This window comes from Tachysurus vachellii, chromosome 19 (assembly GCF_030014155.1).
Source record: "Tachysurus vachellii isolate PV-2020 chromosome 19, HZAU_Pvac_v1, whole genome shotgun sequence".
In the NCBI taxonomy this organism is placed as follows: Eukaryota; Metazoa; Chordata; class Actinopteri; order Siluriformes; family Bagridae; genus Tachysurus; species Tachysurus vachellii.
Window position 1 is genome coordinate 11452733 of NC_083478.1, and position 15965 is coordinate 11468697.

At 37.3% G+C, this 15965-nt stretch overlaps 1 protein-coding gene across 1 annotated transcript; it reads left to right on the forward strand.

The window, feature by feature from the left end:
- The first annotated feature begins 1848 nt into the window (after nucleotides 1-1848).
- On the forward strand, nucleotides 1849-15657 carry sdcbp2 (syndecan binding protein (syntenin) 2). Its single transcript, XM_060893723.1, has 9 exons — nucleotides 1849-2003; nucleotides 8708-8759; nucleotides 8951-9041; nucleotides 10588-10688; nucleotides 12033-12191; nucleotides 12574-12749; nucleotides 13977-14148; nucleotides 14272-14363; nucleotides 14934-15657. The coding sequence occupies exons 2-9, from the start codon at nucleotides 8709-8711 to the stop codon at nucleotides 14986-14988; spliced, it is 897 nt and encodes a 298-aa protein (XP_060749706.1). The 5' UTR covers nucleotides 1849-2003; nucleotide 8708; the 3' UTR covers nucleotides 14989-15657.
- The last annotated feature ends 308 nt before the right edge of the window (nucleotides 15658-15965 follow it).

Sequence of the window (15965 nt, forward strand, 5' to 3'; positions counted from 1 at the left end):
AGTTATTGTTGTGAACAGTACATTAGTTATTGTTGTAAACATACAACACAACTACTGATTTTTAATAGTAAAAGATAATATTACTGGTACAATAATATTATGACTTTTCATTTTTTTTTCTTTTTTGGCTGCTCCCCATTCTGGGTCGCCACAGCAGATCACATGGTCTGCATATTAGATTTGGCACAGGTTTTTACTTCGGATGTCCTTCCTGATGCAACCCTCCCATTTTTATCCCTGCTCAACTCTTAACTCTTCAGTGGCTGAGTGAGCTCCCTGCACGGGAATTGAACCTGGACCGTGACAATGAGAGCATGGGATCTTGCCGGTGGACCACCTGGGGACATAATATTAGGAAAAATTCATGATGATATAAATAGTTACACTTGCAGAGACAGGGAAATCATGAAACTAAGCAGTCACCAAACAGGCAAACTGCTTAGCTCTTAAAAAAATTTATTTCTGTCTGGTTTAGGTTGGTAATACTTTTGACAGGGTAATACTTGGTTGAAGTATTTAGGTTGGTAATACTTCAGATAGGGTACCGATGATTCTGGAGGTGAGTGGAGGCGATGTGACGTTGCCAGAATACACATAATCCATAAGTTCTTCTTATTGTGTCGAGTGTTTTGATATACCATTAGGTATGTTGTGGAAATTTTGCAATTCCATTTATATTGGGCATTGACTTTCATGTGACGCCATCAGAACACTCGTACGGAAGTTTCTCTACACATCCAGACAAGCCATTAAATGTTAAAATGGCTTGCCATACGCGTTTTCATATGTCACATGCGTATGTTGTGGTAATGTTGCTATAACAATGTCTTGTCATTTGTGTATTGTCCTATCCCTTGTCTTTTGTGTATAACATTGTATTTTGTGTATTGTTTTGTGTATTGTCTTGTATTTTTTGTTTGCACTGTCTTTTGTCCTGCACTGTCTTTCTGTCTTGTTTGTCTTGTCCTGCACTGTTTGCACCAGGTTGCACAGTTACACTTTATGTATCTAGGACTAACTTACTAAGTCCTTAGCTCTGACTTTGCTTTTATGTAGCACCATGGTCCTGGAGAAACGTTGTCTCATTTCACTGTGTACTGCAATAGCTATATATGGTTGAAATGACAATAAAAGCTTCTTGACTTGACTTGACTTCTTGTGATACCACTTTGGGGCTAACCTGCACGTAGTGACGTCACCAGAATACACATCACAGCTACTGAATTCCAAGATTCCGTCAATGTAAAGTCAATGGGAAACCAATAGCCTGAAGTTTGGTTGAAGTAGCTACAAATCTTGCCGAGTTATAAACCTCCAAATATTTGATTGGAAGTCTGTGGGAAAATAGGCCAATTTGAGGCTCCGTTTTCGGGAAAACCGTAATTCCGATCTCTTAGAAAAGGTAATAGCAACAAACACCAGACCAGGATGAGGAGGAGGATGAGGAGGAGGAGTAGCGTTGAGAAAAAAAAATGTCCAAACCTGAACTTCAACTTACCAGGAACATAATTATTCTTGTTTACATCCTTGTCAATATCCTTGGCATTATGATTAAATCACATCTCTATGTGAACCGAAAACACCTTGTCATTAAAGACAACACCATGATTCGTGTGTGCACTCAAAAATAAAAGCATGACTCACCTAATGTAGTTAACGCCTAAAACCTTAGTTTCATCTTTTGTAATATTTATAGACTGGCTAATAAAATATATCTAGTTTATCTAGTTCAGCTAATAAACAACAGTGCTTAGTCATGTCTTTACATGTCGAATCATTCTGATCAATAAAGTTATAAAGCAAATATATTTGCAGCAGTGAGTAATGAATGCACTTCGGCACCGACAGTCAACATACACGTCACAGACCGAGCAGGAAGTTAACGGCAGAGTTTCCATTCCCCCTCTAGGCAGACACAAAAAACTGCTTTGTCTACGTATACACCGTCTAACACCCACATCTCTTAACGTTTTACCTGGAATCGGATATTCGGGACCATAAACGTAAGTTATTTTGATTTATTTGACTCCATCTTGAGAAGCTAAGTTAACAGTAGTGTTGCTAGCGTTAAACGAGCAGCTAGTTAGCTAATAGATTAGCCAGCTGTTAGAACAAAGAGGTTATATATTATATATATATTTATGTATATGTATAAATATATATCTCGAATACAACATTTTCCCCCTTCTTCACATTTGCTGTTTTATAAGTTTTTTTAAAGGTTATCTGTCTAACTATCGAAGTCCTTTAGCAAGATGTAACGTTACTGATTTCCGTTACAAATCCCAAACAAATCTAAATATCCAGCTAACGTTGCAAAAACATCAGGGTTTGACTGTGACAAATGAACACTTGTCAATAGTGCATTAACAGTGACATTAATTCACGACGACGTCTCTTTAAAAAAAAGTTACGTAGCGAAAATAACAACGGGATGAGATGAGTTTTGGTGGTGCAACATTTAACTAACTAGCTGTTTACCTTAGGAAAACTCAGTTGTCCAGCTAGTAGTCGCATAAGTAACAGCTAGGCGACTTAACATGTCATTTGTTTTGATTTGGTGTGTGTTTGGGCTTCTTATTGGAAAACAAAGTTGCTTATAGACGTTTTATCAGGTAGAAATCGGGAAAGGGTTGTGGCACAAGCTTCGTAATGAAACGGAAATGCGGAATTAAGTCACGTGTTTGGTATAAGAACGTGTCCCAGCTGAAGGCATGTTGCTTCCCAGAGGTAAGGAGGCAATTCTAGAACCCCTGAATGTTAAGGAAGGGACTTTCCCCAGTGACGTCATCAGATCCGGTCACTCTCATGACTCGTATTAAGTTGTTGTTTTGGGGGAAAAACACCAAGATAGCACAACTAAAACGGGTGTCTGTCTGTGTCATGGAAAAACCAACGATTTGTCATGAAAGGCTCTCGTTCAGTATTGAAATAGACTTTAGTGTGGCACAGTATTTTATTTTGTATGTTCATTACAATACTGACATTGCACAAGACTGCATGATACAGATTAATCTTTTAACTAATTAATATTGTCCTGGTGTGTTAGTATCCTGAATTATATCATCTTAGCAGTGTTATTAACAATCTATTCAGAATTGTTCAAGCAAAAAAATATGCCATTATACCATTCCGTCATTGTTGTTATTCCAAGTGAACACAATGCTTGTGCTTTCTGTCCTTGGAGTGTGGATTGTTGGGTCAGTGTCAGTGTGATAAGTGTTTAAGCCTCCCAGTCAAGACACCTGTTCTGAGGGAGTGAAAAGAAATAGCACCCATACCACAAGTCACATAAATAGTATAGAATAAAGATGGAACACGTAAAGGAACACGTTTCCCAGTACAATAAAATTCTTTATTTGCTGTAAACAGTGAATACCCGACAAGTACAGAAAACAAGACACTATGTAAAAAATACTAACACAGAGAAATACAAACATAGTTTGAAATATAGTCTATATTTTAAATATGGAAATATAGACTGTTGTTTCTATGTACAAGTGTACAATGTTGACTTGAAATATATATATATATATATATATATATATGTATGTATGTATGTATGTATGTATGTATATGTATGTGTGTGTGTGTGTGTGTGTAAAATAATAGTATTGTAATATGTTCAAAATCTGAATACCACTGTAGATGGTAATAGCAGCAGCAGTTACATTAACGATTAGAGATGCTCCGATCAGCATTTTTGGGGCCGATCACCGATTACCGATCACCAAGATCATGATCTGCCGATTGCCGATCTCAGAATGGCAGGGGAATGGGAATCGTTTATCTATAATCTAGCAGAGTTTGCACTATTTTTAGAAATGAAATTAACTCTAAATTAACTGTATTGAGAAAAAAAGTACAGTGGAAAATGAAAAGAATACAAGCAAAGCAAAGGAAAAACATATATGACAAAAAAAAAGATAACTGATGTTGGATCTCAACATGACACTGGATAGTACACACCCAATTCCCAGAAAAGAGAAACTGAAAAAAAAAGCAAGATGAATAATTTGTAGGTTCAGAGTAGCATGTCTGGGTTTTTATGGATTTCTAATGTGTTTATTATTATTGAAAAAGATTAAACTGTAAATATCTGCCTTGGCTCATTTTATCTTTTCACCTAGTAGATTAGACTTAAGTAACCTTAATATTAACTGTTTAGGTGACTTGAGTCTACACTGTGTACCATAATGAGAGAAATCTGAAATACTGCTTTTATTTATTTATTTGTTTCTTTTTGTTTAGTGTATTGAAATGCTATTACTGTTTACCACAGAGACACAAAATCTAAATATACATATGTATCACAAAACCTTTCATCTGTCTGATAAATCCAGGCAGTGGTCTTGAATGATGGTCATCAACTGTGTCTGTCCTGATGAGTTTCCTGTTTGCGCTCTCATGCATTTCCTGAATCAGATTATAGTAGAAATTGAGGTACTGCTGGTATTGCATGTCTTGCGCAGTATAAAATGGCGGCATACACCTCAGACAGCAGTCTGCTAAATCACTGCAGTACTAAAGATGTGTCCGTTCAGGATAATGCACTCAAATGGACAGTCAGTACAAACTATTATTATTATGTACTAATGGATTCCTTTTAAAACTAATATATCAGATTGCGATGAGGTGGAGTCAATGACTCTCTGTCTCGCATTCCTACTCGAAACATGCAGATTTTTTCATCAAATGCAGTGTCCTACCTGAATCTGAGTGGTGATTAAATGGAAAGGTTTTGTTAAGATTGTTGTGTTCTGTGGGTGGAAAACTTTGCAGTTAGAATATGGTTTAAATTCAAGAGACCTTAAGGTGGATAAAATATCTGTGTGACAATATACAGATATTAAAACATTTTAATCAGTTTAACATTTGCAGACGTTATATTTTTAGCTCTGAACAATTACAATTATGATATGATCCTTCTGGGAGATCTGTGGTGGACAAATCACCAGCTCACTTTAATCAAAGTTGAAAGAAAACGCTAAAGACCTGGATTTTGCATCCCAGGTATATTGTTTGTACCAAGCCACATTTAGAACGCAAAAACAGCCGTGTTCAAGAATGCAGTAAGCTAGTAAGCTGTTTCATGTGCACAACCCACCAGTGGGTTCAGTGCACATCGAAGCTTAGGCATTAGGAATAGGGATTGAAAGCTAATGAGTTAGTGCCTGCTTTCTTCATGTCATTTACTATTAGTACTCATGAAGCATTAAAGCTACACAGCGTATGATTTGTTTGTTCATTCCTGTTTATTCATATAGAGTTACTGCTTTGTCCTGGTTAGGGTTGCAGTAGTACCAGAGATTATCCCAGGAACACACCCTCAATGAGACACCATGCACATATACACACACATATTCTTGCTCTCACTCACTCAGTCACTCACACAGTCACTCACACACACACACATACACACACATACACACACACACACACACATACACACACACATACACACACACATACACAAACACATACACACACACACACACTCACTCACTCACTCACACAGTCGCTCACTCACACAGTCACTCTAACACACACTCACACTCACTCACTCACTCATTCATTACTGCAGGTATAAAAAGCTTGACAGGATGGAGTGCAAAATATACAGATTAGGTAATAAAATAGGTACAGAACACATTGTGTAATGCAGATACACCCATTGACCAGCTTTGTGTGTTTTGTTCTCTCTAAATTAGTTGGCCAGTTCTATCGTACTTGGCGACCTTTGTTTTTTTTTCAGCCAACCACATGCTTGCTTTTCCTGACGTAAAAGACTGTTGACCTGGCTGGTTAATCTTGTGTCTGGTTGCTAGTTGCTTCACGTTTTTATCCATTGTGTCCCTTTTTCTCAACCTGTTGTTAGTGTGTTAAGGTATTAATGTACACTTTGGAGTTTCACAGAAGCTCACTTGTAATGCTGATCCTAAACTGTACTCTACTGTTGTAAGTCATATGATACAACGTCTCAAGTCTTTCCTAATGAACTTTCATTTCTCTGAAAATTTTGCTTCATTCTCAGTTTGTGCTGCTCTGTATGAGTCACTATATTTGGCTGAAAAGGCTTTGTTCATTACACCATAGCTGACCTGAATATTGCAGTAAACTATAGAGAAGCAGCTCAAAATTTCTGTTCTTTGTAAATCCAAAGTGAAGGAACCATTTTAGACAAACTGTTTCTTCATGTAGTTTTTCCATTTCCATTTAATTCTTTTTAACTGTTGTAAACATTGAGTTATATCCGAACAAAACACGATTCATAATCGGTTTGAGCAAGTATTCTGCTTTTCCATGATATAAACAATTTGGTCTTTCAAAACCGTTTTCTTAAAAGACAGGAAAACAAATATTTCCACCATTTCAGTGTATAAGGAAGTACATGAGGATGTTATAATGGTGCAGGTACTGTGGTAATTTTCTTTTCTTTTTTCCCCCCATCTTTTTGATTCAGTCTCAAAAGGAGAGAGCTAATTCTGACCATTTTATCTTTTTTGGTGGCGTTATTAATAAACATAATGAGTTAAAGTTATGATAAATAAGACTGTTACACTGTATGCTCAACAGTATGTGGACACCTGACTCTCCTACCCATATGTGCTTTTTAAACATCCGATCCCAAATGTAGTTCCCATTTAACGTTAAACTAACAAACCATATTGTTATGCTGTTTAATCTCGCTGTGACGGATGACGCTGTGTTGTGTTGGCGGTTTCAGCTGCTAGGAATGGTTTAAGTGCTCGAATGTTTTCAGCAAATGGTGACGGGTAAGCATGTTATATCAACCTTGTTAATCTGAATATCATGTGCAAGGGGAATGCACAGCAAACTAAAGCATGCATGACGGCATTGGCCTGAGAAAGGAAAGGGTATTAATATGTGCCGTCTTTTTATTTTATAATTGTTGAAATTTCATTCACATGACAAATTGTCTTTAAAAGTAATCCATCCACACAGTCCCCAAACCTGTTTTATGGGCGATATACTGTAAGAAGTCAAAATTAGATATTCTACTGACGGGATGCACAGTGAAGCATACATTGAACAATTATTTGCATGCTCAAAGTGCAGCACAGACTAGTGTTGTAAACATATACAGTAAGGCGAAGGCTGGTAACCTATAATAGGTTTACTTATATAAACTTAAAAACACGTTTGCCTATTATTAATAATCATCCATTCCTCTGGGAAAGCTATCTAGTAGACTTTGCTTGCCTGAGTGTTTTTATGTTTATTCAGGGATCTGTGCAGGCCACTCGAATTCATTGGCAAACCTTCTTCGTGTTGTCATGGCCCTCACTTTGTTTGCAGGGGCATTGGGATTGATAACACAAAAGAAATGGTAATGCTACAGCATACAAAGACATTCCAAAGCTGCAAACTTTGGGCCACATTTTGTCTGTATAGTTCATTTTGTCACTTGTTTTATTGCAGCTTGTCATTTTACTGAGAAATTGGAAAAGCATAATAACTCATTTAAGACTTTTCCGTACCGGAAAACCTTGCAAATCACTGTAACCATTCACAAAGCGTGGATACTAGTGACTCCTTTACTAAATGTTAAATAAATATCCTCCTAAAAAAATGTCAGCACATCAATGAGAAAACAAATCATTTTTTAAAATTCTTTTATTGCTTGTCTTGGCACGTTTCATAATAATAATACACAAGTCGCTGTGTATTAACATTACAGCCGCAACTACTCTCTGAACCGTTCTATTTTACAAAATGAAGGCGAAATGTCTATATAATCTTCAGCAAATATCACAGGAAATTGTGTTACAGGGCATGTGCCTAAATTATAGCATTCATTTTATATGGCTCTGCAAATAGATATGAACTTGTGAACTAATATGGACAAATGAACTTACTAATAATCCTTGTGAATAGATAAACAGCCTTTTCAATTCATCATTGCAATTGTGTCTTCGCCCAAATCTCTGGACAACTGGGAACTGTGAACTCCTCTGAATATCTGTTTATTACAGTTTGTATCTTCTAAATGAAGTATTTAATAAAGTGCTACAGTACTACGATTTAAAGTAGTATTATAGTAGTCTGAGTCATGTTTCTCCTGTGTAATGGAGGTGAATTGCATGTGTTCTTAAAAGGACTGACTTTCCCTAAACACTTTGCTCATTAGCTCTCCAGAAACAAGTAATATTAATTTTGCTGGGCTGTAGGTTAAAATGTGAATGTCTGTGCCAGTATGGCAGTTTCTTTAAAAGAGGATCATCGGTTAAAATCGTGAAGACAAAGACCATAAAGATCACTGGTAGTAAATAAATGGGGCCCTGAGAGGTTTGATCATAAATATGTGTGTGTGTGTGTGTGTGTGTGTGTGCATTTGCATGTAGTTTTGTAAAGAAAGCAGAAACAGGAAGAGGGTGGCTTATGGTTGTGTAAGTGTATTGGACCATCTGTGGTGTAATATGTGTGAGAGGCTGTGTAGGACGCTCAAGATATGTGGGTGAAGCAGTGAGCAATGAGATCTTAAGGTTTTGGAGCACAGCTAAATAATGCCTCCTGCATTGTACCTTACTTTATTGTACCTTATTGTTTCCCTGACCAAACAATATGTACTATGCCTTTAGCCAAGTTTCATGTCAAGTGCATGTAAAGACTACGTTCACTGTTTATAGGCACATGTCCCATCTTACATGCGATCAACATCTTTCCCCTTTTTTCTATTTTGCAGGATGTCGCTGTATCCATCTTTGGAGGACCTGAAGGTGGACAAGGTCATGAGGGTAATGAAGTGTGATTAAAAAAGATTTTAATGATGACTTAAATATTTTTTCAAAAAAACATACGGAGTGGTGATTTGGGGTTTTATTTTTTATTATTATTATTATTATTATTTTATTTTATTTTTTTTTTTACAAATGAAGTACTGAATTGAATTAATATCTTTTATCTAAATGGATAACCTTTCTGTCAGGCACAGGCCCAGTTTGCCCAGTCCTCCTCCTCTGCTCCAGCCATCGCTGAGGAGACCTACCAGCCTGCCGTGCAAGGCATGCCAAGCGCTGGTATGTCTTCCCTTTTTTTATTTATTCCAGCTGAATATATTCAGATTCCTGCATGCTTGCCATTTTTGTACCCCCTCCGCTTTTTTTTCTCTTGTGCCTGAAGTCGTGTTGTGCGTGCAGAATGAGGAACTAAGATGAAAACCCTGAAACTGTTGTGTGGTGGTTACGCAGTAATGGATTGTCAATGCCCCAGGGACAATAACTGCACAAAAGATTCATAGTTTTTTTGTGTGTAGGTTCTTATTTTTTCATTTCCGCCCTCTTTAAGACAGATGTGTGCCACTAGAGTCCACTTACATCCAGGTGTAAGAAACCTAAAAAGAGTGAGAGTACTGGAACGTGTGAATTTTAGGGGAGGAAATGTTCTTTATTTTACTCTCTCTCTCACACGCTCTCTCTCTTTCTCTCTTCCTCTCCCTTTCATTCTCTCCCTCTCTCCCCTGTGCCATTCTCTCTCTAAGGATTGGTTACCATCAGAGACGGTGGGGCTTTTGTTTACGCTAAGCTGAAGGAAGGAACTCTGTGTAGTCATGGAGACGTCATTGGTAGCTCTGTGTATGAAGGACAGATTTTTTTTTTAGATATATAAGATTAGTGTTGGTAATGCACTATTACAGAAAGGGGATGATGCCAGTTCTTCTCATTCTCAGCCCCCCCTTCATCGTGCACCATTAGTCTCTCTGTTGTTCTGTTGTGCTGTGTTTCACTCTCTTTTAGCACCCATAATAACACTGAGTGCTCCACTCATCAGTTCCTCCCATGTGAACCAAGATGTTAATTATTCATTCAGTGCTGTTAATGTTTTGCTCAGGTCCTTTTATAAATCTGACAAAGGTTCTTTGATAAATGTCAGTCTGCTACACTATTAGAATTATAATGGGATCATGTGGTAATGCTGGATAAGAGGAAGCATGCCTACTCCATACACTGGAGAAACCCGAGGATTTATTTCTTTTATGACTAAAACTTTATCAGTGCTTCAACTGACCAAGAACTGCTGGGTTAGACTATGACATATTTCACTAAGAAATTTTGGATGTTTCTAATTTGTCACATACAAGCTATCCCCAAAATTATATCCCCACATTATAAAACCAAAATGTGCCCAGACAGGTGGCATCATTTTTGGCTTGGCAGAACAGTGCCATTTGAACTTAACACGCGTATTTGCTTAGCGAAATGCGTGCAGAGCAAGCATTGTTGGAAGTAGGGTGCTGCAGGTCTACAAGCTCCCCCTTATGGCTAATAAAAGTGCACAATAATTGTGGTTGGATACAGCGACCGCGGATATTTTAAACAACTGCGATCATAACTGCGTTATTTAATAATCAGGACAGCCTTAGTTACATTATGTATGATGTCTTCTAGTTGATCAATAAAACTAGTACATTTGATCACAAATAAAAGATAATTTTAGTTAGTTGTTTGTTTGTTTACTAGATAAGACACTAAAATATATATTTGAAAAAAGATTTTATGCCTTATCATCCACATGTCAGCAAAATTATGGGAAATCATGCCCTGTGTTGTTCTCTGATTCCTCTAGGTCTGTACCCAAAACTGGAGGAGCTTGGGGACTACATGGGGCTTAGTCTGACCAGCGATGAGGTGCAGAAGAACCTTGCTCTTATCCCAGCTGCAAACAATGTAAGTGTGTGTGGTTATGGGTGTGTGTGGGACATAGAAATATCTCAGAAATATAAGTAAAGCTTGTGTGTGTGTGTTTGTGTGTGTGCTTTCCTTAACTTAATCCAGGTTTCCTTGGTCTTGTGTGTGTGTGTGATCTTTCCTTAACTTAATCCTGGTTTCCTTGGTCTTGTGGGTGCGTGTGTGTGATCTTTCCTTAACTTAATCCTGGTTTCCTTGGTCTTGTGTGTGCGTGTGTGTGATCTTTCCTTAACTTAATCCTGGTTTCCTTGGTCTTGTGACTTCAACTAGCTGATCATAAAGTCATGTAGGGGAAGTACATTTGAAATGGTACATGTGACTCAGATAAGCTGCCTCCTTGTCCCATATTTTACAATACTGTTCTCTTTGAGATGGAGGACAAAGAAATAACTCAGCTAAGAGCGATACCTTATTTCATATAAAGATATGCATTTTTAAAGGATCTGTCCTCAAGAATATTTTTCTGTAACATCTTCAAAATTGTTAAACCTTAAACCTAATTGGTTTTGTATGGAGTTCAAATTTAACATTACTGACCACAACATTTTATTGCTTTGCATCAGTGTCTTAAGATTCTTCCACCGTTGACACGAGTTCTCCACCCTGAAGTACTTCCAATCTGTATGTTTACAAATAAGATTTAGTGTGTGTTACGTATTAGCTCAATTGTAGCATGTCAACACAGCTGTTCCTCTTTTGGTGTCTCTTTTTATTTTAATCTGCTTAGTAGACTTCCCTGCCTGTTTCCCCAAAGTGTAATGCGAATTTTAAAACAAAAACATTAACTGAGATCTTTCACTCATTGATCTGCTCTCCCATATCATTAGGATCTAAGCACAAATTAAGACCCATCATAACTACTGAAGTTGAAACCTTACTGATAAATTTCACAGGATGATGTATATCATCATACATCAACTCTGATAAACCCACGTTTTTAGCATTAGAGTAAAATAACGAGCCATAGTCTTTAGTCATTGAGTGCACTAAATAAACTCATTTTGAATATGATTATTGAAAAATTAAGACCAATTGAAATGGAAAAACTAAACAAATGATGTATGCTAAGCGTTACCAATATGTACAAATACATCTGAAGTAATGAAAATGATGCTGTAGGAGATCATTACACAGAGGAACATATCAGAAACAAGCAGACGTTGTAAAGAAATCATATGTATTGTACGTCACACTACACAGTGCAAGTGGCAGTAATGCACTTTTTCCACAAGAATGTGAATGTTGGCCTTGGTATTAATCATGTCTTTCCTCTTCATGTTTGGTATAACAGTGTCTTTCTCACACCTCCCCTTCTTTCTGCAGCAAGTTGCAGTAGGATCAGGTGTAAGTGGCATGGTGCGACCGGTGACGGGTGCTGATGTGGGCATCAGAAGAGCTGAAATTCACCCAGGTCTTCGGGAGGTCATACTCTGCAAGGACCAGGATGGCAAAGTTGGCCTGCGGCTAAGAGAAATTGACAATGTGAGTAAACCTTATATATACTAGGATGTCGTGACCTTGTGGGCAAAGCTTCTAATCAACTGGGATTTAATTAGAAATGGTATCTTTACTAAGGTCTGGTAGGTAGGTAGTCTCTTCAAATCGCAGAACTGGCAGACTATGACTTTTTGGCACAGTTGGTGTTCTTGGTACTCCACAAAGTCCTTTGTGCATTCAGATTCTAGTAATTAGTTGGATGTGAGAATTTCTCTTAAACAAACTAATAAATACAATCAATATTTAGTGTGAAGTGAGTGATGAGACTAGTGGACTCCATGCTGATGATCCTTCATTTGAACCCAGGCTGATCAAAATTTCTCAAATTAATTCTAGTTTTAAACTACCCTCCTCTTCTCCCCTCTAGGGTGTGTTCATTCAGCTGGTGCAGGCAAATTCACCTGCATCTCTGGCTGGCCTGCGTTTTGGAGACCAGGTGCTGCAGGTCAATGGGCAGAACTGTGCCGGCTGGAGCACAGACAAAGCCCACAAGGCTCTGAAGGCAGCAGCCGAACAGCGCATTGAGCTTGTGGTCCGTGACAGGTCAGTCCATTGACGAAACCTTATACTCTATATAATTAGTGTGAGTTGTGCCATATTACTTCTTAATAATAAACCTTGATGACTCTAGTTTTTGTTCTTTTATTTTGTTGATTGTGATACACCTATACAAAATACATAACAGATAAATATAAAATTGCCTGAATTAACCCGACAAAATGCATGCAATTTTCTAATCAGTCAATCTTTTGGCAGCTGTGCAGTGTATAAATTCATGTAGATATGGGCCAGCAGCTTCGAAATCTTTTCATATCAACCATCAGATAAGGAAAACTTATTTTAGTGATTTTGAGTGTGGCATGATTGTTAGTGCCAAATGAACTGGTTTGAGTATTTCTAGAACTGCTGATCTCCCAGAATTTTCACATACAGCAGTCTCTAGATTTTACTATGGATGGGGCAAAAAAAAAAAAAACCAAAACAATAAAAAAAAAAACAGCAGCAGTTCAGTAAAAGTAATTTCAAATTTGTTTCATGAACATGAAAATGTGTTCAGTTCTCTTCAGTGGCCTTCCCAGCCACTGGATCTGAATCCAATAGAGAGATATACAGTATTAAAAGAAAAATCTGAAAAATCTGCAGGAACTGTGTGAATAAATCACTTAAGCATTGACCAGAATCTCAAAGGAATCCATACAACCCAGATTGAAGGCTGTTTGGAGAGAAAAGCGAGGCCCTTCAGATAATAGAGTATAGAGTGCCTCATGAAGTGAGTGTATAATCTAGACTGTTTTCTTTCATTTCTCTTGCTCATGCCAGGCCTCAGAACATTTGTTACCTGCCTTTCATCTCCAAAACCAAGCTCACAGGTTCCTAGTCTGCTCCTAGAATATCCCTAGTCCTGCACATCTTAGTGTTTTTGCTGCTTTAACACATGTCAAATAAGGAACGGGCAGTTTATCAGCTAGGTTATAGAGATTAAAGGTCATCAACAGATGTCAGAGAATCAAGTTTTGTCCCTTAAAAGTGATGCACAAAAATGCAGATTGAATGTTAATGGTGTCTGCATGATGTCTTGGATATTTCAGTTAAACATTATTTACCAAACACGGATTATGTGGTACTTTGTGTCTAAAAACATCCAGCATGTTGGCTCTGGCTCCACCATGTGGACACCTTTTATCATGCAAGGTATACAGATTTAGTACAGTATCATACCTGTAGGTCTGTCAATTCTTACACTATTACTTTCTTTGTCTTTGCACATAGGCCATTCCAGCGCACAATCACCATGCATAAGGACAGCTCTGGCCACGTCGGCTTTATCTTTAAGTCTGGCCGTATCACTTCTCTGGTGAAGGATGGTTCTGCTGCCCGCAATGGCCTTCTCACTGATCATTACATTTGTGAGATCAATGGCCAGAATGTCATCGGGCTCAAGGTAACTGAGCACGAATTTCTAGCGTTTGAGTGACTGAAGGAATAAACTGCATTATTTATTTGGATCTTACTTCATTGTACTGGATTTTAGAGTACAGGATTTAATTGTTTCATGTGTCTGCAGGATCCTCAGATTAAAGACATCCTGAACACATCTCCCAGTGCCATGACCATCACCATCATGCCCAAGTTCATCTATGAGCATATGATTAAGAGGTTAGTGCATTAATACCAATAGTAATTCATTCAGTGCAGGTTATATTGAACATAATATAGGGTATTAAAAGTGTACACATGGGATCTTTGCAAATATGAGGGCGAAACAATATGAGCTTGACACTCATTAGATGGTTTTAGAGATTTCGCACATGCTTGTTCTGTGGATGGAGGCTAATGGTCACATTTACATTTGGCTGAATTCAGAGCGAGCCAATGCTATAAAATGCTAACAAGGGTCATGATGATAATTACTCTTATCAATCAGTATTAATGTGGAAGGTTAATTGGATTTAAAGCCTGAAATTTAGAACAACAAAGTTTTGGAGTTTTGTTTGAGTGTTGACTTAAAAGGTTTAAGTTAAAGAATTTTCCAGTATTTCCTATTTAGGGTCAAAAAATTTGGTACCATTTTAAAGGTTTAGGTTTAGATAAGGTTTACATTTAAATATAATGAATTCATTTTCTTGATAAAATGTGCTGATTACTTATTTGTTGTGTTGAAATAAAAAATTTTTTGTCTTATAAATGTAATGGTGCTAAATGCTAATTCCACTCTTCTTGCTGCAGGATGTCAAGCGGCCTGCTGCGGTCAGCAATGGATCACTCTGTGCCTGAGGTTTGAGCCTCTCACACACCTCAGCCCCTTCCAGAACATCTGCAATCTCCATCAGGCTGTTCTAGCACATGGCTGGTCTGTGTTAGAGTTAATCCTTTCTTCAATCAATTTCATGTATAACATAAGAAATTTGCCTTTTTCTACTTTACATGTTCTTGTATATCTTTTTTTTTCTATCTTCCTTATTACTGTTCAATTGTTTAATTGTATTTTATATGTAACAATAATAATCCATGACCTATCCCTGAGTATTACTGGCTTTGATTTTTATCACTTTTTATTTTCTTTCAACTTACACCATTCGATTAGTTAGTGGGCAAAGAAAACCAATAGGAATAGGTTTGCTTCCGAAGAAAATAAGGATTGTGGGCATTGAGTTCAGTACTCTTAAACGACGTTACCCACTATGCACAGGTTTCATTAGTCTCGTTAAGAACTTATCATTCACAACTACGTGCCAAGAAGGACTTGCACTGCCGGACTGTAACCAAGGAAGATTGAATTAGTCTTTGTTTTTAAAAAAATATATATGTTCATTTTAGTTGTCTTCTCAAACTGTATAAATAGTTGATGGCTCGATCTGTCAATATGTAAATTCTATGACAGTTACAGTGTATTCAAATGTAGCCTCAACCTACTTGTAATAAAAGCAAATAAATAATTCTTGTAGAATAAGATGGTGTAATGTTTTGACTAGTTTCAACCCCTGACTGCTGGGAAGGTGTTTAAGTGCTGCAGCCCATTTGATGAACCATGTATTGAGCGGAATAGTTGAAGACATTTTTAAAATGGCTAAAAGGACAAACATTTGAACAAAAGAGGGGAGTATATTCACCATGCTGTTTAATATAGTCTTTTTTTATACAGAGTAGCATGAAATGACAGCTGTGAACAAGGATTCCTGTACACTATAGGATTACTATTAAAATAGCTGATTTACAGTTAAGTATTGACTTATTAACCCATACTTTTTTTGTGGACAA